Source organism: Lepidochelys kempii, chromosome 6 (assembly GCF_965140265.1).
Source record: "Lepidochelys kempii isolate rLepKem1 chromosome 6, rLepKem1.hap2, whole genome shotgun sequence".
Lineage (NCBI taxonomy): Eukaryota > Metazoa > Chordata > Testudines > Cheloniidae > Lepidochelys > Lepidochelys kempii.
The window spans coordinates 81,347,751-81,373,252 of NC_133261.1; the positions used below are offsets into that span (position 1 = coordinate 81,347,751).

Consider the following 25,502-nt stretch of genomic DNA (forward strand, 5'->3'; position numbering starts at 1 on the left):
TGGATTCTATCACCCCTCATTTTGGCATATGAAACTCTACTACATAAGTTATAGATTTTCATCTGTGATGTCATCAGTATATCATTTCTCTTTGGTCACAACAAGATGATGTGATCTTCGATTCCCCAGTACCTGGTTTAGACCAAGGTTTGGATTTAAGCAACCTGAATAATAATCTAGGACAGACAAAGATGGTCATCATTTGCTGGAAAGCAAGGGAAAATACTTGAAAATGGTGGCAGAGGTGCTGTCTCTCACCCTTACTGAAAAAGTAATTCCCTCCTTTCTCAAATAAGTTCACTATCTCGGGCTCTTCGGGATCCTTGATTGCTCCTGGAGTCCCACAAGACATTGATAGAAAGAAGCATCCTTTCCATCTGCATTTGGCTAGCTGATTGTGACCATTTCCCTTCACTGTCATTCATACAGATAGAACAAGGAATAATGGTCCAAAGTTGCAGTGGGGGAGGTTTAGGTTGGATATTAGGAAAAACTTTTTCACTAGGAGGGTGGTGAAGCATTGGAATGCGTTACCTAGGGAGGTGCTGGAATCTCCTTCCTTAGAGGTTTTTAAGGTCAGGCTTGACAAAGCCCTGGCTGGGATGATTTAGTTGGGGATTGGTCCTGCTTTGAACTGGGGGTTGGACTAGGTCCCTTCCAACCCCGACATTCTATGATACCTTTATGGTCTACGGGCAAGACTATGTTAATGTAAGGCTACCCAGAAGACAACTCTGAATCTTCAGCTAGGGCTAAATACAGTTGATCAGTTGTTTATCAGTGTCAGCTGCAGGGAACACACAGCTAACTATTATTCTTAAAAAGCTGCAACAGCTTACAGTTTGTCTTTAGGTGCAATTCAAAGAGTTTAACTTTGATAACTTGGGCCCTAGCTACCGGAAACAGCACTTCACTCCCTAGACACACACCACAGAAACAAACAATTTTACTAATACTCATAAGATTCAAACATCTGGGGACTGAATGTAAGGCACTCTCTGTAAAGGGCCCTGCAGGTCATGGTATTTGGTTCATTTATTCACTCAATTTTTTGGGGGGGGGCGGGGGGGAGGGATGGAAGAGCTAATAGTAGAGAGGATGTTCAGCTTTTTTTCATTCAAGAAATTCATCTAAGTTTGATTTTGTTAAGGTGTTTATTGTTTTAATTTTTGCACAGGTGCTAATAGCTTGCTCAGTAGGTGTATTTGCAAGTAAAATATTAAAATCCTTGAATTTTTTTCGAGGTCTGTTTTCACAAAAAGTTAATATTTTCTGTACTCCACTGTGTTAGGGCCAAGAAACAGGAGTTTTGCACCATTCATTACTGAGAAGCCCAGCACAGAATCTCATCTAATATGGCAGTTACACACAGAAGGTGCAGAACATATTTTCAAAAGGACAGAATGAGAGCAAGAAAAAAAAAAAGATGAAAGTAGGGAGGAAACTACTGCAAGACTCTCTCTATTTTTCCATTACATATTTTTTTTTCTGCTAACACTGTCGTAACACCATCTGTAAAATGTACATCTATTCTGAAGTATATCTTCCACCATTATTTAAAATGACCTCTGAATGTAGATTTTTAAGTTGGAACAGTCTCTTTCCACTTCAGTATTAATAGATGTTCAACTTTTCCTTTTTCTTTTAAGTTTGTTTTACAGTATGGTTTGACATGTTCATGTGTGTTGCATCTTTTTAGTTTCTCTCTTTCATTTACACACACACAGACACCAATCTAGCATTTTCATATCATCTTGCAAGAGCAGTTGGCCATGAGATTTTTTACACATTTCATATTATTTGAGAACATTCTTCTGCAGTGCTTTTACGTTTGCCTAGTGGTTCGACAGATTTCTGAGATGACAAAGCCACTACCAATATAAACATTCCCCTAAACACAGAAGAGCTTGTTTTTAAAGTATGATATATTTAAAATACCTAGGTTAACTTGTACTGAGTTATTCACACTTATATTAGTTACAAACTACATTTGAGCTTCCCTTGGAAATTTTCCACAGCTGTATTTTCATGTCCTACTTTTATGTCTTTTCAGACTGATTGCACTGGCCCTTAGGGAGTCTCTTTGTACATAGTGGACCAAATTCAACACCACTATATTGCTTCACCAACTTCAATATTGTTGTGGCTGCTTACCTCCAGGTTAATATAACCCATTAAAAGGGGTATCCATATAACAAGAACCTTATTAAGAGCTGGTGCTATTTTACTTATAAGAATTTAAACTACTTTGTTTTTAATAATTTATGTAATCTTGCTTTTCTACCAAACCTATGAGGAAATAAGAAAAAGCAAAATGTTAAATGTAGGTTGGAAACAAAAAGGACACAAATATAAATATTAATTCATTTAAGAAGCATGCATGGTGGTAGGTTGTTTTCTTTCAATTCAAGTTTGGCCTCGTTATGACACAACAACTGCATTAGTCTAATCTTGTTTGGTTCTTCTCCTAGCAATCAGTGCAGCAAAGTCAGGCATCAACGTTGATTTTTTTTTAAAAGTCTGTCAGGATCTTAATGTCATTGTCCATATTTTTTGTGGGGGAAGTACAGATTTACAGACTCTCTCTTCAAAGTTCCCAAAAGGCACTTTTGCAAGTTTTCTTCTCTTTTCCAACCACACTATAGTGTAGGATTCCTCTAAGCTCTATTTGTTATTGCTCCCGTTAACTGTGTATGCGAGCCCACTGGTGGACAGGGAGAACAGAGGGTCAAGCTGGGCCTCAGGGCTGTAAGTGCTGTGTCTCAGACTCAGCAGACACAGCAAGCAATGCTTCTGCTTTCCTGTAGGTTAGCTGAGATTTGAACATGGATTAAAGCAGGCTATCTGCTTGAAGCATATGTGATGGTGGAATGCTTTTACCTCCATAATTGAGGGAATTTATCTACCTTTCATCCAGCGGTCTGCTTCTGGATTTGCATGTGATAGGGTTAAAATGTTTCCCCCCTCTCCTCCCAGCTCTATGAATCCAGACCTTTCCACTAACCTCCACACTATTGTAATTTCTAGGCTGAATTAAGACTGAGATGTACATGTGGCTAAAGCTGAAGGACACACAAAGCTATAGCGGACTGCATATTTGCTTGGTAGTGCTAACAATCAGGGAACATATCAAGCCTGTTATTCAACTATGCTAGATTATAAATAGTTTTAAGAAACAGCTATCAGACATCCTATTTCCCCAGTAGCTGCCACAATTGTAAGCTCGAAAACTTAAAGCTACTCATCCCTCAAATTTAATTATCTGTGGTCCAATAGCATGGCATCAATGGAGGGTCCTCCATTCTAGTGATTCCTTCTCCAAATGATCAGATAGAGAATGCATTTGGTGACCTATAGTGTATGCTGCAAGTCTCCTCTTCTCTCATGCTTTTACCTGAGGATAGCAAAGCTAGGTACATTTAATTTTAGGAACTATTTTTGAAATAATGTGCGTTTTATAATGTGTTTCGGCACCAGAGTTAAAATATTAAGTAAATCAAATAAACACAGAAAAGCAGGCTGTACAAGATAAGCAAGTAAGATCATCAACTGTTTAGGACCCCTAAAAATAGACTGAATAATGTAAGCAAGAACAATTTGAGCCATTTCTTTAAGTTTACCTGATTTTGTTAGTTTGAACTGGAATACTTTGTTGTCATTTTAATTATTTGTGTATTTTCAAATTTTATACTTGGATGGCATTCAAGAACGAGAAATATCCTACGCTTCATGTACAAAAACTGTTCAGATCTACTTTGTAAAGATGAGATAACTTAATTGTTTTGTTAACTAACCACAGTAGCTGGTTCATAAAAGTCAAGAATAATGTTATATAAGTAAATAAGTGTAGTAATAGTCTCAGTAGTATTTGCAAATGCATTAGAAGAGTGGTTTTCAACCTTTTTTCATATGAAGGCACTTAGACATTTCAAATGGAGGTACAGATCCCTTTTCAAGTCTTAGACATTGTCTGCGGACCACAGGCTGGAAATCAGTGCATTAGAACAAAGTCAGTGTGTGTAACAGCATCACTCAATACCAGAACAAATGTAAAAAGCAACACCTAAAACTAAGAACCCACTACTCTTAATAAGCACAATACAAATCAAGTGCTGCTTCTCAATAGAAAATAAGTTCTGAGTTCATGAAAGTAGTCTGCTGTTCACAATATCCAAATATTGTATATTTGTTTCATACCAATTTTGTCCTTAACCATTTGCAAATGCTGTTTTCCTGCATATATAGTGCAGAAGATGACAATATTGCTTCATTTAGTTTTGCACCAGCATCAGTGAAATCAGCGGTAACGTGCAGATTTTTGGAATGTGCCAGTTAACTCCAGCTACAGAGTCCCCATAAAACATTTTTGGGAAGCCCTGCACAATAACAAAAAGGCCATTTAAAAACAACACCACTAAATTTGAACAATGTTAACATCCAGATCATTGTTTTAATCTATATGGGGCCTAAATTAAATGCATCGGTTTAAAACATTTTGATCCAAGACTAAAATGACTGCATCTTGCATAGTCTCTCCCTCTCATCCACTACTTTAAAATGAGAATACATTATCAAGGACAAATCTACAAAAAGGATTTCAAAAAGGTGTACCCTTTAAAACAGTAACCATTCACCTAAAATAGATTTAAATCTAGTTTTAATAGGTGAAATAATTTAGAACCTGCTTTACCCAGTGTTCATTTCACACAACCTATATAGTATGTTTTCTCCAAATACTCAGTGAAGTTACAGGCCAATAGATTCCATGTTTTCTTCTGAATGTATGTTTTTTTAAAATGTAATTAACCTATGAATTTTGAAGCCACAGATCAGACAGTCTCCAACTTTCATTTTAAATAAGCCACAATAGTTATCTTCATAACTTTGAAACCAACAGTATTTAGCATTTATATACACAATTTGAGAACATAAATGGCTAACAAAAAAGCAATATAGGAAGTACATGCAAGCAAAATCTTATACTTAGGCCACAAGTTGCCACTATGTAAACCAGTTAAGATCCTTCTAAAGCATGGCACAAGTGGCTCTCTCTTTCATGCAAGAGGAGGCTGGAGGCAAATTGGTGCAATAGGGTTAATTCCAGGTCAGACCATCCTGGAGTGACCAAGAAACAAATGGGTGGATCAAAGCCAAGGTGAGTTTAAAAAAAAAAAAAAGATATTGCTCTAAGGAGCATGTTTGGGAAAATGTTAGTGTTTAAGAAAAATTAGACACCTCTTTCAATTAAACATTTAAAGTCTGTTCTTGTATTCCCCCAACGCCTTTACAACCATTGTGTGCGGACGTGTGTATAGAGTTACAAAATTGAATTATGTTTGTTTTTCACAAATATTTTCTATTTTGAGTATAGTGGGAAGGTGATTTTAGTTAAGTTGGGAGTATATGTCAGTCATAAACTGAAGTCATCACTACAGTAATTACTTATCTTAATTGTTGAATAAATACTATAACAAATTACCATAAAGTGTAAAGAAAACATCTTTATGACATGCGCATGACAACTTCTTATTCCTTGTTATAAATGCTTTGTTGTTTTGAGGAAGATTTTCTTGTGATTCCCTTTTTGGATGACTCAATCTTCAAATCACAAACACTCACATCTCACATAAGATAAGGAAAACAACAAATTGATTTGTTTAATTTTAATTCTAAAAACAAAAAAAACCTGCTTTATACTTTTCAATGTAGTATCTAAAAAGACATTAGGTGTGAGCAAATACCATATTGAAAAACAAGGAAGTACAGCTACCTCTGAAATGGAACACAGACACCAGTAGATGCAATCACAAAAACACATCTTTTTATTAAAGGCTAATTAACTGGCCTGTGTGTGAGGGTCTTTATGAAATTTTAATTGCAGGCACCATAACTGCTTACTCTCTATTATTTTAGCCATGAAATACATTTCCATGGCTTCAAATTCAGTCAACTTTGTAGAAACTTCCCTTCTGCCAAAATAACTACAGTAGATTCTAGGGATAAGACTAATTTTTATATGACTACAAGATATAGGATTCTTATCTGATTTGAAAAGACACAAGAAGATGATTCTTTTAATCATTACTGGAGAAAGCTGGGCACAAAAATCATACCTAAAGCTACTTAAACGCTATAGAAGAGACATACAAAAAAAATGCTGAGTTTTGTGTGAAAAGTATGAAGGGTTCAAGTACAGTTTCAGACACAGGCTGTGTATAAAAAACTTGTAATACTACACTTGTACAACTGGCTATAAGATTAAGATATTCCATCACATTTGTTTGTATATCAAGTTAAAACTGTGCCCTTTTGTAAGTGTTTAAAAACCAAAAGGAACCTGTCAGTTCAGTTATATGCTGTGCTGAAATGTAAAATCTCTAAGAGGGAGGAGGAGCTTCATTATGCTCCAAATTATAAAGAACAATCACAGAATCATAAAATATCAGGGTTCGAAGGGACCTCAGGAGATCATCTCGTCCTACCCCCTGCTCAAAGCAGGACCAATCCCCAATTTTTGCCCCAGATTCCTGAATGGCCCTCTCAAGGATTGAACTCACAACCCCGGGTTTAGCAGGCCAATGCTCAAACCACTGAGCTATTCCTTCCTCCAATATAAACACTCTTTCATTTATATAAAATTCTTGAACCAGAAGAATCTCTGCCTATAACAAGGCCAATGATATGAACCTAAAGTCTGCCCATCAGATCTCAACTTAACAAGGAAGTGAAGATAAACTTGATATATTGCCTCACTGTTTCTTTGTACTTCCCAGTCTGTATTCATCTGTTGGTCTCATGTCTCCTATTTCTATTGTCATCTCTTTGGGGCAGGGACCATCTTTTTGGTTCTGAGTTTGCACAGTGCCAAGTTCTTGGGGTCCTGGCACATGACTAGGGCTCCTACTCACTATGGTAATAAATAACAGACAAAAATCAGGGGATTTTTTGCACAAAACCAGAGAACTAGCTAATAATCTCACTTTGTATTGTGGCAAGAGAATCAATTACTTTGAAGTTTAAATACATCTATTTGTTGAAATGCACATATACACAAATATACTTATGCCTTGGGATAAGGTTTTATCTTACAACTTGTGAATATGATACCAAAGCAAAAAACAAAAAAAGCATTATGAACAGTCTAAGATACTTTCCTTACCCACTACAGCTTTTTCCAAATAATGCGCTAGCTAGTTTACATTTTATGAAATGTTAACACAAAAGATATATTTTGGAGAATGTTCCAAAAAAGCCCAGAACACAGCAAAACTCCAGATTGTGTGTACACCCTGACAAACAGTTACAAATTACACTTCTTAACCTGAAAACAATTGAGTTAATCTATCATTCAAATCCCCAAATATGAAGGGTTTACTTTACATTTAGAGAGACTATGTGGAATCTACACCTTGCTTAGCCCCATTTGTTGTTCAATTTGCTAAAATCTTGGACTATCACTTCTTTGCAATATGTGCTGAAGTATCTAGACTCTGCAGTCTCATGGTTTAAGATGAGATTGAAATCTTAAAGCTACTCCAATTTTGCTTACTGGAGAATTCTGATAAATCAAAGAAGAGTCATTTTTGTTCTCTGTCTCCATATGACTTTCTGTATTGCTGAGAACTACAACCAACACCACTGTCACCAAATTTAAGATTATAAACTAGTTCCTACCCTGATTTACTTATTTATATAGAAAATTATCAGAAAAAGTGTGTAAACTTTTGGATAACAAAGTTCAATGTTAACTAGTGATTTTGTTCTGACAGCTAAGATTGTACAGAAAGAAAATATCAGCCCAAAGTTTTCAGGTTTAGAAGACTACTATTTAGCACAGGACCTCAAAGACCCAAACGTGGCCCTGTGCATTCCCCTAATCCCTGGCCACTCTAATTTAGATCGGCTGATAACTGTCCGCCCCCCACGGCAAGGAGCCATTATGCCAGCCAGTGATCACTGGAGAGCTGCAACAATTCAATTACAAACCCTAGCCTAGGCACATCTTGACATAACCCACTGAGCACCTCCCAGGCCAAGGGATAGGAAGAAATGGCATATAGCATGCATCCACACTGGAATCCTCAGCTACAAACTTCAGGCAGATTTACACACCCCCTCTACCACCAAAGGACCAAGACCAAAAGACACAACATAGCAATGAACTGTAGGCGGGGGGCGGGGGGGTGTAAACACAAAAAACAATTACGAGGACAAAAAAACAATAAAAAACTCAGGAAGATACAGACTGCAAGGTATCTAATACAATATTACACATCCTGTATCTTTTAAGATATACAATAAGAGCTTTGTTATTTGGCATGTTCGGGGAAATGAGGTGCCGGTCAGTAAAAAATTCCAGTTAACTAAGAGGGAGGGTGTGGGGGCTCAGGGCTGGAGCAAGGAGAGGATGCCGGGCGCCGGATCCGCGTGGCACTCACCTCAGGCGGCTCCCCGCAAGTGGTGACATGTCCCTGCTGCTCCTAGGTGGAGGCGCAGCTAGGTGGCTCTGAGGAGCCAGTGCTTGGGGCCAGGGCAGTGCACAGTGCCGCCTAGCAGCACCTCCACCTAGGAGCAGCAGGGCTATGTTGCCACTTGTGGGGAGCCACCCAAGAGTACCGCCCAGATCTGTCATTCAGAACCCCAACCCCCTTCCCTTAGCCCCCTCCGCACCTAAACTCCAACGCAGAGCCAACACCCCACATCCCCTCCTGCACTCCAAATCCCTCATGGCCATTCCTCTGCCTAGGAGCAGCAGGGACATGTCGCCACTTCCAGGGAGCCATGTGGAGCCAGCCTGGCGGCCCCGCACCAAACAAACTATAAACCTTCAATGAAGGTTTCAATGAAGGTCAGAAATGCTGGTTTATAGAGATTTCCAGTTAGTAAAGTGCCAGATAACACAGCTTCTACTGTGATACAGTAGATTTTTAGGGGGGAGTTGATAGCAACACCTATATTTAGATTATCTTACACTTCCCATTATAAAAGATTCTTGCAGCTTTTTTTTTTCCCTTCTGAGATTGTCTAACACATTGATACTCAGACTGAGGCTTGCGACCTGCAAGTGGCTCTTTAACATGTCTCCTGCAGCTCTTTACAGCACATTATATTAAAACACTGATTTAAGTATTAAGCAATCTAAGTTATCAACCAATCAGGATGCTTTTACTATGTTATTAACCAATTGTAGCTGATAAAAATAATACTTGGTCAGTCATTTTGCTGAGAGAATTATAAACTAAGTTTTTCTTCTGTCATACTATTTAAATATGAATACATAGTATTTTAGTAAATTAAACAATTCATTCATGCTACTGTGGCTCTTTTGGGTAATGTTGATTGCTAATCTGGCTCCTGAACCACTGAGATCTAACACAGCAACTCTTTGCAGCAGGCCTTTGATAGTCTCCCATGAATTTCTGCTCAAGTTTGGCAGAATTATAAACTTAAAAACTGTCATTTCCATTTTCTTGCCTGTGTCTCTGGTAATGTGCCAACTGAACTCAAGCATTCTAAACAGTCCCCACTGCCACCAAAGCAGAAGCAACAGTACACATTGTAATGGGAACACCTGGCAGCTGCAGGCAGAGGGATGCAGGACAGCGCTAAACCAGGCCAGGCTCCTCCCACAACCAGCCCAGCACATGGCCCCAGCTTCAGATTCCCACACACTTGGGGCACCACATGAGGCAAGAACTCCCCCAGCTTCTGCAGACAAAAGGAGATATGATCTGGGTTCCCACTGAGCATCAATGGGCCATTTCCATTCCAGGATAACAGCCTACTTCTGCTGCCAGCTTGTACATATGCATATGATACATCTTTAATTTTATAACATACTATTATTTCTGTAAGACCTCTGCTCTGTTTAGTGCACATCTGAACACATAAGCAGGCATAATTAAAAAGACTGATACCTGTAAATGTGGACTGTTCAAATTTTCAAGTGACAGTCTTGGCAACTTAAATAACTCTCAATGTAGTTTTTTGTATGTGATAAATATATTTAGATTTACATTCAACAAAACATCAATGGAAGGTACTACTTACACACAAATGTTGTCAAACTGTGGTAAAACTTTTGCATGTTGTGGTTGATTTCTGACCTGTGGGTGTAGTATTAATATTCAGTTTTCCGATTAAAGTTCCCTGTCCAGTGCACAAGGCAAAAAAATTAGATGCTGAGAATAGAGAGGGGCGAAAGGGTAAAGTAGGGGGAAACAGCGGAACAGATAGTGCAAACCAAGCTAACAATCTACAGATTGCTGCAGAGCTGGAAGAGGGGGCATTTCTAGGGAAGTATAGGTATTTGGGAAGCATGAAAGAAAAGATAACAGCCACCTCATCTGAAACAGCAGAGGACATTTTGAGATGTTGGCAGTCACTGATCTGCAATGTGAAGGCAGATGCTTACATGGATGTTTAGATTCAGCTAACAATGCTCTCTTGGAGTCAAGCTTCTTTGTTTAATGGGGGCTGGCCTTGACTTATTTTGGACCTGTTGCATTTACCTTGGAGATAATGGTAGTCTCATCTGTTGTGTCCAGAAGAGAAATATCCACAAAAGGATTGTTTGACCTTATTCAAGGGTTTATAATCTCTTCTATAGTGCCTTGGAAGGTGTAGTGTTGTTTTTGGACTTCTCAAATTAATCAGTAACCTTATCCTGCTTTAACTCCAAATATCTTTCTGACCAAATGCTTGGAAGCAGCCAGATATTGCTTAGCTTTAATATCTACTTTCCATTAAAAGAAACCACATTGTAACTGCAGGAAATGGTATTATCTATCATTGATCTGGCAGAGAATCCTAGTGTTAATGAAATCTTGTGCTTGGATGCTCCTGAACCCAGAGACTTTTTATTCTTTTTGGAAAGCTATCCCTCAGTATACTTGTCCAGGCTGAAACAGCTCTGGCAAACAGAACTGACAAGACCAGTGGAGCTGCAGCTGCTGCTATGCAACTTCTATGTCACCTACTTATTTACACAGGCTTTGGGATGGAAAACCCTCCTCCAGAAAGAGAAGTGTTCCTTTCATGAACAATTTAATTGCATGCACCTTGGGAAGAACAGCAATGTCCACTTTACTCTGATGTATATCATAAAATGTGAACTTGTTCCTATATGTTCTGTTCTCTACATATTTTTACAACACTTAGCACAACGAGATCCCAATCCCAAATGGGGCTTTGTCTCACTTCTCCTTTGGTCTTCCTCATCCAGATTCTTTCAGGATGGCTCCTTAGAAGGATAGTTCAAGGAAATGGCAGTCCTCTGGACATGGCCTCCAAGTACTCTGTAAGGATGAGTTTCCTCTGAATTTCTTTCACTGGGTAACGTTCTTATGAGTTGACTCTCTTCTTAGGAAGTGGAAGCACCACCTCCCATACCTCTTGTGTTTGGATTTTTTTCTTCTTTTGGGAGGGGCAGAACTTACAACTCACTAGATCATTTGTACAGGAAGAGAAAGAGAAAGACATCTTTTGGACGTTTAACTGAAGTCTTTGTGGAATATCCCTGACCCTGGAAGTAGTACTAGAATAATTTGGGTGGGGGAATGTAAAGCAGAGTCCATTGGACACTGATTTGGGCTTTCCCGATTTGTATACAGGGGCCTTGTTCCCCTGTCCTGTATATACCTTTGTGAGATGGGATTTCTACCTGGGTACCCCTAGACTACACAGGTCAGGCCCAAAATTTTAAAATCATCTAATTATTTTTGAACATTTGGGGTTGGAATGTTTTGTTTAAAATGAAGCATTCTATTGAGAAAAACAAACATCCTGAACACTTGGTTCATACAAGCATGGGGAAGGGTTCTTAACATTAAATATAACACACAAACTTTTTGAAGTTGCACATTCTTCAGCTATACAATTTAAAAATATGCAAAACTATTTACAAATTTGAAAGATAAGATGCTACTCAGAGCCTGTGTAATGTATTTCAGACCACAATTGCATTTTGAACTGCTGAAAGTAGGGGAGTTGCAAAGGAAAAGGGTCTGTCATCATTAACTGTAGGTGCACCAGAGGGAGTCGGTATAATAAAAGTATCAGCCTTCAACTGTAAAATTACTAATTCCAGTAATACAGTACATTAAACATGCCATTTGAGATCTATGCCAACTTAAACTACCACATATGGCATATCTCTCTCATTATCACAGTTTGTGTTTTCATATGCAGAGCTGTTCTAGTTTTTAAACAACATGTCAAAAAAAAATCACCATTTTATCTGAAAACATGACAGGACTATGAAACAGATTTTAGGGAGAAAATGCCATCCTTCACAAAAGCTCTAGGTCAATGCTGCATTTTTAATGTGCAATAGAATAAGTCAGAGGTGCTAAGAAATAAGTTTAAATGTCAAAATAAATCTTAACCTTCTCATGTCTAGTTGTCTATATTTTTTGGGGATGGGGGTAAGTGATGCTTTTGGCTTTTTAGTAGCAAAGACAGGATTCAAGCACAAAATGATTTTCAGTTCTAAGAACTCAAGTTTCTAAAAACAATTCTGTTTTTTTTAAATATTTCCAAACTACATTTCACTTTAAGGACTTTAATTCTTCCAGTTGAAACAATTTGTCATTTTAGCTGAAAAAGTTAGAGTCAAATAAGTCATTTCACAGTTTTACATTACTCTGTTTAAAAGAACATTATGTACTAGCACTTGTGCAGAAAAGTCAGACTTCACTCGTGTTCATTCCTCATGTGCAATTTGACCTGACTCCACACAATTGCTATTGCAGAATCATACATTCTAACTGCATTTCCATACAAATCATGCACTGAATATTTGATTTCAGATTCCCCAGCTGGTGCTCAGTGCCACATCAGCTGCTCAGTTTTTGGGGGTTTTTTTAAATGTTTCTTTGTGTAAGTAGCCAAAGAGTTCTGACTTAAGATTGAACACTAAATAGTTTTGGTCCCCTTTTCAATTTGTAAAGAGTGCTGTGTATTTTTACACAATATAATTTGTTTCCATCCACAACTTAAATTAACAGTGACATTTTAGTAATCATTTTTTAATAAAAGTCTTTACTAATTCTGCTGAACACATTTTTGTTCTTGTTAATGACTTCAGAATAAGGATTAGTATAACAAACTCAAGATTTAAATGATGAACTATATTTTCCATCCGGTCAACACGCCATGAAATTATGATCTGATTCAGTTCTCAAAGTTAGTGAGAATTTTACCATTAACCTCAATAGAAGCAGAACCAGACCCAGATAGTCAGGCATTCTAGAAGTATATCCAGTGGAGGTAGTAAAAATAAAAAAATTGAGTTTACTTAAATTAATTATCATAAATCGTTTTCAGATGAATATCAAGTCCTCGATTTTGCAAACAATGGACTTCAGTAGAACCACTCGCATGTTTAAAGTTAAGCACGTGTGTAAGTGTTTGCAGGAACAGGGACCAAAAAGGGCAAGTTTCTTTATGGAAGAAATTAAAAACAAAACAAAAACCCCAAACCTAGATTAAGGGACACTCATCTTTGAAAAAAATTCAGATTTTTGCCTGAAATTGTTTAACCTAGCATTCAGTCACCCAATTATGATACCTGAAACTTAGCAACATAAAAACCTTTCAGTTTATAAATCTAACAGCATGTTGTATATGAACTGTTTCACTACTTTCCTGCATATTTAACCGATTTCTTCCTTGCTGAAAAATTCCATATAAACATCAGGGCTTTCTGTTTAATATTAAATTTTAAAAATTATTTTTTAAACAAGTTTATGGAAACAATTTCATTGAAGAAAGCTTTTGTGAAACAAGGTTTAGTGAAACAAGGTTTAATGAAACCTAAATTGACAATTTTGTTTTAAAAAATTATTACAAAATGACCACAAAGAATTGAAAATATGTAACAATATTTCAGAGGTATAAAGAAAGAAAAAGTAAATCTTTCACTCAGGCTTAGAAAACCACCCACATGAGTCAAACAGCCCTGATAAGGTTGGCAATGACTGAAACATGCTTGCAAAGTATTGGTTATATATGGTATATGCTAGTGATTTGTTCTGTTTCTAAACAGGAGAACTAATTTTTCCTCATTAATAAATTAAAACTTAATCTTTAGTTTAAAGAGACACTGTAATTTCACTTCAATAGCCCAAAAGACAAGATGCACACATTTAGCAGGTTTATGACAACGACCTACAGAAAGTTCCCCTATTCTCAGAAAATCTGTAGTTGTAATTGAATATATTGCTAAGTGTTAACTGATGCAGAGTTATATACAATATTTAGCGCTATTCTTGTACTCAATATTTATATGGAGAAAAAGGTATCCCTCTAATTAAATCTCATAGAGCTTTACAAGGTTGGACCTTGCAGGCAACTTCTATTAAAACTGTTCATGTCTGTAAAAAATACTCACCTCCTTTGGAGAAAGAAAATGAGGACAACACAATATCCAGAGCAAAATGATGCCACTTCCCTAACCATGAATATGAACATTTTTAAAAGAGAAGGTAGAAATCTATCCCCCCCGCAGCTCTCAATCCCCTAAGCCCTTCAATTTCCCTTTTCTGAGTCAAGTTCTGTAGAACTGCAAAAACCTGATACTGCTATTTAATTACTCCCTCATACAACTCTCCCCCAACTAAAAAAGAAAATCCAAAATAATCTAAAACACCAATGTGGTGATATTCAGACTGAACACCTATTCCCTCCATCTCAGCAGCACTTACCTGAAGCTAGTTCTTGGGTGCAAAAGCTGACGGGACCTTAGTATCAAGTGAGGAAGAGTCTTCACACATCTCACTAGGAGGCATGGGCAAATGGGAAAGAAACGTTCACTATCACATGCACGCACACATACACCTTGAAAGACATAAGAACTTTCATTCTTTTCAGCTGAAAACCATAGGAAGAGCTAGGAAGCTGCAAAGAACAGTATCCAGCACTTCTACTCTGTATGTCAGACTAGGAGTAAAGTGTTAGATCAAGTCTCTCCTAAAATAATCTGAAGCAGGCCTGATGAAATACCTGGCTTCGTCACGCACAGGCTTCAGAGCCCAAGCTCCAGTCCAAGACAACTTCAAAGCACTGTCTACTCAGCTGTTTTTAGAGCACAAGTGTGAGTCCTGCTTACTCAAGTCTGTTCATCTGGCCTGGGAGGCTCACTGCTATGAACTATGTAGACATATCCTAGTAGGTCATTCATTCCCAGAAGAATCAGCCACAGCAAAATCAGGAATTACTCCTCCCAACCCTGGAAGACCAAATTCTCTTCTCAACCGGAGCAGAGGAGGAAGGGACGTAATAATCCCCTTAGAATGCAGCATTTAGCATTCAGTCTGGTAAAAGAAAAAAAGGTGAAAATTCTTGTCCTCTAAAAAGATTATCACAATGGAACCTGCTTATAGCAGAGTGAAACTTCACATAAAATGAGTGAAGCAACATATAGACAGGCTTCTCAACCTAATAAAATCAAGTAAAGCAAAACAACTAAGGACTCAGTTTTAGTTTGTCTGGCTTTTTGGATGGGGGAGGGCAGGGAGAAGATCTACAAAGGGCCTCAACCTTCTCCATTTTTGCAGACTGAACTCTGTGCCCACAAATAACTGCAGGATGAGGTGATACCATTATATGTTCATCTCATCTGTTAGGCCCCCAAATCGGAAATCCTACCACTGGAACCCAAAGTTAACTGTAGGAACAAAACTGAAAGCTGCTGTCTAACATCACAAACTAAATGTGTTTTTCAACAGTAAAAGACGTCCATCTATTGAATTTGACATTTGAAAAAACACTACAGAAACAAAAAAATGACACCAGTCACCAACATGCATAGTCAAGTGTTATTTTAAGACCTTAGCCAAAATGAAGCTAATTAGATAAGAGTACATCTTACTACTGTTACCTATTAGATTATAATGCACACTACCTATGGATAGATTTTGAGAAAGCTGATAACTAAAGCTAGAGCAGAACATGTCTTCCTGATTAAAGAGAGAGTCTCATTGAGAGCACATAAGATCAGTGCTGTGTAGCTGAAATTACTGTGCATGGGTTATTGAATGAAGGTCACTGTGTTGATTTTAACCTATAACGCCCCACATGTTTTAAGATCTGGTTATGTGAGAGACTGCCTATTTCTTTATGAAGGAGAGAGTGTTGTTTATCCATGAATCCTCCAGCAAGGCCCTTAAACTCCGAAACACACTTTCCCACTTGGTATACCAAATTCCAGATCTGTTAGTCTACTGAACACACTAACAAGTTCCACGTCTTTTCCCTGAATATTTGGGGATGAAGATATTTGGGGATAAACTGGAGGGAGGAAAGAACTTTTATCCATTATTTTAATTATCTAGGCGTGTATAGTAGAACTGGAAGATGGTCTATTGTATTGCATATTGTGTAATTAACATAAAAGCAACGCAAATACTAGACAGATACTTGCAATGTTACAAATCTAGGGAAAATCTGGCATGCTTGCAGAAATAGAAGTCTGGTGTTTCTTAACTTTTGACTCCTTGACTCTGCAATCTATATATTTCAAGTATACCACTTTTTCTTTAGCAGTATAAGTACCCAAGTACTCATCTAATGCTTGTACTGCTTTAACAATAATACACAGGCTTCTATATTTAGGTTATTATAAAAGATTCTTGCATCTGTTTTTGGAAACTCCAATACCTGTATTTGTAGCAGGTCATGGAAATTCAGCAAAGAGAAAGCTGAAAAGGCTTTTTTTTTTTGGTCTTATGAAATTCCATTCAGATTCAACTGTTATACACTTAAAAATTGCCATTTCCCTTCTCTTGTGTTCCGCAGGAAAAATGTTGGCAGCATGCCAGAATAACTGAACATGAACATGCTGCCATCAAAGAAACTACTACCACCACACATTGTGCTGGGAAGGCATGGGACCTCCAAGAGCACCTGTAGGTGAAGGCTGGAGAAGGAAGTTTAGCTGGGCTGGATCTGGCACATGGTCCCAGCATCCCATCCCTCTCCTTCCTAAGGCATCACATAGGGCAGATACTCCCCTCAAACTCCTCCCAACCACCCAGCAAATGATGGCAGCAAGCTATCCCACCTCTGGAATAATAGCCTTCTGCTGCAAACCAGCATTGCAGTCCTGTAGTTCAAGTGGTAGAGGTCTGTGCTTTAGTACTGAAGGTTCAGAGTTCAAACTCTAACGATGCCTGCTACAAAACTTAACTTTTTTCCTATTTAAAAAAAAAAGTAGGACTGTCAATTAATCACAGTTAACTCACGTGATTAACTCAAAAATTAATCGTGATTAAAAAATTAATCACAATTAATTGCTGTTTTAACAACACTGTTAAATAACAGAATACTAATAGAAAAGTATTTTTGGATGTTTTTCTACACTTTTAAATATATTCATTTCAATTACAACACAGAATACAAAGTGCACAGTGCTTACTTCATATTTTTTATTACAAATATTTGCACTGTAAAAAAACAATCATTTTTCAATTCACCTCATACAAGTACTGTAGTGCAATCTCTTTATCGTAAAAGTACAACTTACGAATGTAGATTGTTTTTTATTACATAACTGTATTCAAAAAGAAAACAATGTAAAACTTTGGAGCCTACAAGTCCACTCAGTCCTACTTCTTGTTCAACCAATCTCCCAGACAAACAAGTTTGTTTACATTTACAGGAGATACTGCTGCCTGCTTCTTATTTACAATGTCACCTGAAAGCGACAACACGCATTCGCTTGGGACTTTTGTAGTCGGTACTGCAAGGTATTTATGTGCCAGATATGCAAAACATTTGTATGCCTCTTCATGCTTCGGCCACCATTCCAGAGGACATGCTTCCATGCTAATGATGCTCGTTAAAAAAAATGTGTTAATAAGTGACTAAAACTCGGGGTAGAATTGTACGTCTCCTAGTCTGTTTTACCTACATTCTGCAATATATTTCAGTTATAGCAATATATTTTATGTTATAGCAGCATATGTTTGGTTTCAGAACACTTTCACACCAGATTTGACAAAACACAAAGACGGTACCAATGTGAGATTTCTAAAGCACTCAACCCAAGGCTTAAGAATCTGAAGTGCCTTCCAAAATCTGAGAGGGACGAGGTGTGGAGCATACTTTCAGAAGTCTGAAAAGAGCAACACTCCGATGCAGAAACTACAGAATCCACACCACCAATCTTCTGCTGGTGGCATCTGACTAAGATGATGAAAATAAACATGCGTTGGTCCACATTGCTTTGGATCGTTATCGAGAAGAACCCATCAGCATGGGTGCATGTCCTCTGGAATGGTGATTAAAACATGAAGGGATATATGAATCTTTAGCACATCTGATATGTATATATCTTGCAGAGCTGGCAACAACAGTGCCACGTGAATGCCTGTTCTCACTTTCAGGTGACAGATCAGAATTCAGCCAATCACTCCAACAAAAAGAAGTAGAACTGAGTGGACTTGTAGGCTCTAAAGTTTTACATTGTTTTCTTTTTGAATACAGTTATGTAACAAAAAAAATCTACATTTGTAAATTGCACTTTCACGATAAAGAGATTGCACTACAGTACTTGTATGAGGTGAACTGAAAAATACGATTTTTTTTTACAGTGCAAATATTTGTAATAAAAAATAGAAAATATGAAGTAAGCACTGTATACTTTGTATTCTGTGTTGTAACTAAAATCAATTTGAAAATGTAGAAAACCTCCAAAAATATTTCAATAAATGGTATTCTATTACAGTTCAATCACACAATTATTTTTAATCACTTGACAGCCCAAAAACAAAAAAAACCCCACAAACTAAGAAATTATGTAAAAATATTGGAAGAAAAATGTTTAAAATCATGCACTCAAAAGATAGAACATACTAGATTTATGATTGCCTGCATAACCTTCCCCCCCCATGTGTATTCATGTGACAGAGGTTCTCAAATTGGAGGGCACACAATGTATTCTGGGGGGTAGGAAGACCTCAGTATGAGAAGCTTGAGGAGGGGAAAAAAACCCAAAAACTTACTGTGCACATTCAGAGCTGGGTGGCCAGAGAGCAGTGGCTGCTGGCCAGGCATCCAACTCTGTAGGCAGTGCCGCTTCCAGCAGCAGCAGCAGCAAAGTAGTAAGGGTGGTATGGTATTGCCACCCTTATTTCTGTGCTGCTGCTGGTGGCAGTACTGCTTTTAGAGCTGGGTGCCCAGCCAGCAGCTGCTGCTGCTTTCCACTTTGCCTTCAGAGCTGGGCAGCCAGAGAGTGCAGAGGTGCCGGGGGGGGGGGGGGGTCAAACTACTACAGACACAAAGAAGGGGGGGGGGGGACACAACCAAAAGTTTGAGAACCACTGCATGACACTGTCTAATTATATGTTCACTTCCTGTCCCTCCCCTCACCCTCCCAGAGGGGACTGATTCATTCAAGTCACACATTGGACACACAAAGGGAGCAGAATTAAGGTTGAATGAACAACCATAAGACTGGCACTTTCTAACTTTCTAGTGATTCAGTTCACAACCTATGTAATTATATATACACAGATCAATACATTCAATTAAGTACTAGTAACTCTGATCTGCAGATATTTGGTAAAAAGGTAAGTCACATTGGTGAGGTGATAGGAAGGAAACTTTGTCTGCTGGCTAGGCTTTACCTAGTTCTATAAGCAGAAAACTCCACGTTCCTACACTGTCAATACAGCATATTTCAAAAGAACTGGAGTCACTAGTGTGCAACTTTTGTTAACAAGTATTTTTCAAGAACTCTGGGGGTGCATAATATACTTCTTGATCCAAGCTGAATAGGTGCCACTCTAAAGGAAGGGAGGGAGACTGTCCTGAATTTCAGAAGCTATTTATGAGGGAAATCACAGGTGCACTAAATGTCACTGAACTAAGCACAAAAGGAGTGTTTTTAAATGGGAACAAAGACACACACAGAGGGTCTTTGTGTACTAATTTAATTAATGACTGACAATACAAGGACTCCAACTGGTGAAATATCAATGGCCATAAATATAATTTTAGTTCTGCATAACAAATGATCTTACCTGAGCGATTCTCAAAAAATGTCAAAACATTGATTGTGTTTTTCATCTGATCCTGTCAATGCTGAGATGACAGGCCCTGCAGGATGCAGTAACAGATCAATGATAGAAAACAGATGTTTAGTCTTTCCACAATGAAAATCTATAAGACCAAACAAATATAAATTTTTGTCTGAATATCAGGCTTCCTTTCACCAAAAGTTACTTCTAAATACGACAGTGAACATTCACACATGTAGACCATTTCTCTTCCTCACTTGGAACAATCTGAACAACCCCCTCCAGATCCTCATATCTGAGGACTCAGGGTTTGTATTTTTACAGAGTGCCAACACATGACAATTAACCTGGTCCTTGACTCACATAAGAGGTACCTGCAAGGGCTATATTGGGCACACAACCTCAAAAATTTTACCTGACCCAAGATTCTTTACAGATGAAATACAGCATTTAATTGATAAAAAAAGTAAATATAACTGAAAAATAAATATTGAAAAGAAAAAGGGTATGTCATCAGTAATCTTCCAACCGGAAACAGAGACTTTGATACCAGTCCCAAAACATTGCCCTTCAATGATCACTGACATGGGCCCATGTAATTTCAAAAGGAATTTAGTTCTTACAAATTTTCCTTAGCAAGAATACTCATTATCAAATAATTCTCACTATAAAAAAATGTAGCCACATTTTAATTATGGAAGTTGATAGGAGAATAGCAAGTTAATTCAATAACAAGTATTGAATTTAGATGGTTGATAAGGTATGTTTTCTGTTTACTATTAGAAACTGGTAATACCAAAATCAAACATTTAAAATACAAGGTACTCTGACAAAATGTTTTTCTTCAAATGAAAAAACACAAGAGCAACCTAACCAGTCTTTATAAACCTCTGAATAATAACAATTTGAAATTAGGATGCATCAGGTTTGCAAAATTAGTATTAACTGTGTATACAGAAAAACAAAACAAAAATAATGGAAAGGAGTAGAGCCTTATTAACCAGTGATCTGACATTTAAAAGGTCTCTCAGTTTGACACTATTTAGATATTTCTGTGTTGGAGTAACAGAAAGCATACTTAAGGAACTTGATATAATTTCCCCACGGCTGTGCCACAGAGGCAATGAGGAAGGGCTGCTAGTCTTATTTTCCATTGAGGCTAATACTAAAAAAACTGAAATCACAAATGGAAGTTTATTCAGACAACAAATTACCAAATTTCAGTTTAATATGATATATATAAATCAGAATGAAACAACTCAAAGCATACATTTAACATACGCCACTGCATAAATATTTTACAGTAAACCAGGAAGGAATTTTAAGTACCCAAATAAATAGATCATTCAAAGTACAGTAGAAATGTGAAGTTAATTTTCCATTAAATATTTAACAATGTTTATTTTTAATTCTCATATATCCCTGTCTCCCACCCAAACTTGTCTGAACAATATAGATATTTTGTTTATATACAACCATACTTCTGTTTTTATTCTGGCAACAAGAATGTTTTTGTTAAGTCCACTATATTAGTAATCTATTCAAAAATCATAGTTATCAACTTTATTAATTCATAGATAAAGGTTTTCCTCTTTACCAAACCTATTAATTACAGCTTTAAACAAAAGTATGTCAAAATTTTACACTAGTATCTAACAAATCCAACGCTGAAACCAAAAAGGCCCACCTACAAACATAATCATCATCAAGAAGGGCTTAAAAAGCAGTCTTTCCATTTCTGGTATGTATTGCGTTTTACACCATGACACTGCAGCCTCAGAGGGTCAGATTAATTAAGATCAACAGCAGCTGCAGTGCAACGTGAGAAGCACGCTACCACAGTTCCCACCAGTCCAGCCCAATTACCTGCAGCATTCCAGCACTGGACAACTGACAACCCCCACGCTCTTTACTAAGTCATTCACTCCCACTGGTCTACTGATAAATGTTAAAAACAAGCTAACCTCTTTTTGAGAAGGGCTACAAAGTGGAGTGCACCTGCTGCAAGCTGCAATGATGAGTCCCAGAGAGATGTTTGTCAGTCAGATCTCTACAGATGTTGTTTAACTTCATACTAGAGCTGTATCCAAAGATGGAAATGAGAAAGCAATCAGGCACAAACCCTCCTCCCAATCCCCCCCACAAGTTCTATTTCTAAAAGCTGTAATCTGACAAATTTATAGTAAAGTTTGTTTGCTAACCACTGAAAATAGGTGAGATTAAATTTTGTGGTTAACTACAGCTGAGAATACTGACATCCACAATATTAATTAGCGAAGAATCAAGATCACTAAGGTCCTGTTACAATTCCTTTTTCATTAATGTATGAAGGATTTACCTCCATTTAAAAAAAACTGCATGTTTCTCATATTACAGAAGTTGAGGGGAGAAGATTCTTTTAAGAAAACTGAATTGCTGTTTGGAGAGTGATTTTATATATTTGTCTCCAAGCCTTCATAATGTAGACCACAGATTAGCACATTGATCCTGCCTCCACAACCAACCACTGAAATGCTACATGGCAGTTTTGTATTGTGTGCAAGGAGGAAGAGTGGGGGGAAATGGTTTAAAGTGTCATTTTTATACAAAATTATGTTGTTTCTCTTAAATGATTTTTCCCCAGAATTCTGCAGTGCCCCAAAATGAGGGTGCAAAACACAAGTTTCTGCTGCATCCATTCAATTTACACATAACTTGACTATATGAAAAAACAAGTGCAGTATATCGTCATTAGAAACCCTTTAATTTACTTCTAAAATATAAAACATTCTCTGATAGAGAAGTTCTGTCACATAATAAACAACAAGAATAAAGTTCTGGTGGTTTTCATTTCCATGTGATGATCTTAGAGTTTTGTTCATTATTCTGCTATCTTTATTTCGCGTAACAGGTTTGTATGAGTATTATTGTTGAGAGTTAGCTAGCCATTTCAATGCAGCACACAAAAAAGTCTACATAATTGTTACTTGTTTTCAATTTTCCTTTTTACTATTTTTGAAATTGCAAAGTCACTCAATAATTCAACAAAAAGTTCACCACCAAAGACCTATTCAGCTAACACAGAAAACCCTTTTCTTAGAAAAAATTACATGCATAACACCTTTAGAACATGAAATCATTAAAACTACTATAATCCTCTTCCAAATGAAGGGAAATTAGTAAATAGATGCACAAGGGAGCTAAATGTACAACCATCTCTAGATCACAGTGAGTGAATACATTCATTTGCAGTTTCCCTTTGAATGTAAAATATTGAGGACCTTTCAGTTAAGAAGCTAACTTTTTTTTTTTAATTCTGTCCCAGTAACCAGGCAACTGACAGCTGTCCTATTGAGAATTCTCCCTCTGAACAGCTGGCAATCAACCCTTGGCTTTTTACTTGTAGAAAACTAAGAAACTAGAACAAGTCTGCAAATCTACGCAGCTGTAAGAGCTCAATCCTAGAAACCCTTACTTACATGAGTAGTCCTTACTCATACAGTTCTACTGTTGTAAACAGGATTACTCACATGAGTAAGAGTCTGCAATATAGCTTGTCAAGCTTTAGAATTTATTTTTTACGAAGTCCTTACTTTCTCATTGACAACATTTCAGAAATCTGTGATAAAATTCTCAAATATCAGGGAATAAAAACCAAGATACATCAATATTCCAAAATGCTACAAGCTGAACTATTTTTCTTATCCCATAATTCTCTTCTCTAGGTCTTAAGAAATAACATTTTCTCTTCATTTAGAATGTTAACACTAATATAACCAAGTAAACAAAAAAAAAAAAAACCCTGCAAATAGTTTAAGGAGTTACATGTATTTTTCCAGTGAGAACCTACTCGTTTCTAAGCTAACAATTAAAAAATGTTACACGTCCTTTATTACAAAAAGAGAAAAAAACAGTGGGGAAACAAGCTTGATGTATCATGCATTTATCCTGCCTAACACAGTATAATATGAGTAATGAAGCTAGATGTATTCTATTCAAATGTTCAGTAAAGTTGTGTATTTCACACTCAATTCACTTTCAAGGTTTTAATAGTCAACACACAAACTTTTCAGAGGACAGTCACACCAAAGATACCTGTGAAATCATGTAAATAATGCATTAATTAAAAAAAAAAAAAAAAAAAACACAACACCTCATTTTCACATGCAAGATGAATGCTTAAGACAATCCAGTTAGTAAATACGTAACAGCATTATAACACACAAAATATGTTTTGTATACTTTGTCTTTTTGTTAAGTGTACATTTTAGTTGTACGGAAAAAAGTTCTTCCACATTAAATGTCCCATACCAAGTTTGAGGACTACCCAACTAGAATTTCATAAAATAAAAAGCAGCTAACCTATTAATTAAGAATAATAAAATATCTTATCTCCATTTTATCTTCATATCATTTTATCTATATTCTAATATATTTCAGTTAGCATATTACAACATAGTTGAAAAACCATCAACTTCACTCAAATTCACCCAAGCACTAAGTTAGGAAAGATCCTGTTGCAAGATAAACAACGTGATTATATAATTTCACATAAGAAAGAGTAAAGACATTCACTTGCAACGGTTTAGGAAAACAAGGAAGAATATACCTAGAGTGGTTTTCAGGCCAGCGTTCCTTATATTTCTGAAAAATGGAGCACTGGATAAAATAGTGAGTGCAAACATAAGAAAGTATCACCTTTTTACACTATGCAAAATTTAAGTACACACAAAACTCCAACTTTTCATGGCAACACCTTCAAAAGGTTTTACTTCATTAATAATTAGTATCATGACAATATCAGTACTTCAGATTTTGGATTAGAAACCGCTTGCCAAATATATAATTGGAACCTTGTAACAGAAAATGTTACTCCCACATTTTTAAAACATACAGTTAGACAATTTCACTTCAGATTTATTAGTCTAGGTAGACAATATGAATACAAAAGATTCATACATGAAATATACTCTAAACAAGATGACCAGAAGGTAAAATTTTATGGGTCAATACAATTTTTAAAAAGTTACTTGATAATTTAGAGGGACAGTGTCTTGCAACAGCAATAGAAATAGGATTTACTTTAAAAAAAACCCACTGCTGATATCATAAAACAGAATACACACAACTGTTAATAAAGCCCATGAACTGTCTTTTCCTTTGTTGAACTAAAACCTTTAACAAATAGAAATACTTTAGAAATGCATGCTTCCTTTCAACTTCTTATAATTAGATCTCTCTCTTCTTAATTCTAAAGCTACCGTAAATAGTTTTCTGAAGCACAAAAACAAAAAAATTATTCTGACAGACTTACTCTGTATATTGAATACCTGTACCATAAGATCACACAGTGAAATATACCAATCCTTCTCCCTTCCAAATCACCCACTCTTAAAAACCGTGCTGAACTTTCCCTTTCAGTTACTCCTCTCCTTCCCACTAAAATTTAAGCTTAACAGCAACCTCACAAATACAGTGTTTGCAAAATAGATATTTAATGTA

General features: G+C 36.8%; 1 protein-coding gene across 6 annotated transcripts in view; it reads right to left on the minus strand.

The window, feature by feature from the left end:
- Positions 1 to 25,502, minus strand: part of NOVA1 (NOVA alternative splicing regulator 1) — a 229,813-nt gene that overhangs the window by 198,838 nt on the left and 5,473 nt on the right. The window contains exons 2-3 of one of the 6 annotated variants that reach the window (XM_073348904.1): positions 21,986 to 22,101; positions 20,025 to 20,100 (exon numbers count right to left, since the gene is read on the minus strand). The exons of 4 other annotated variants lie outside the window; for them this stretch is intronic. In XM_073348904.1, coding sequence (XP_073205005.1) covers positions 20,025 to 20,070 — 46 coding nt within the window. In that variant the 5' untranslated portion in view covers positions 20,071 to 20,100; positions 21,986 to 22,101. The remainder of the gene's footprint in view (positions 1 to 20,024; positions 20,101 to 21,985; positions 22,102 to 25,502) is intronic. One more of the 6 variants, XM_073348905.1, reaches the window with a different exon arrangement.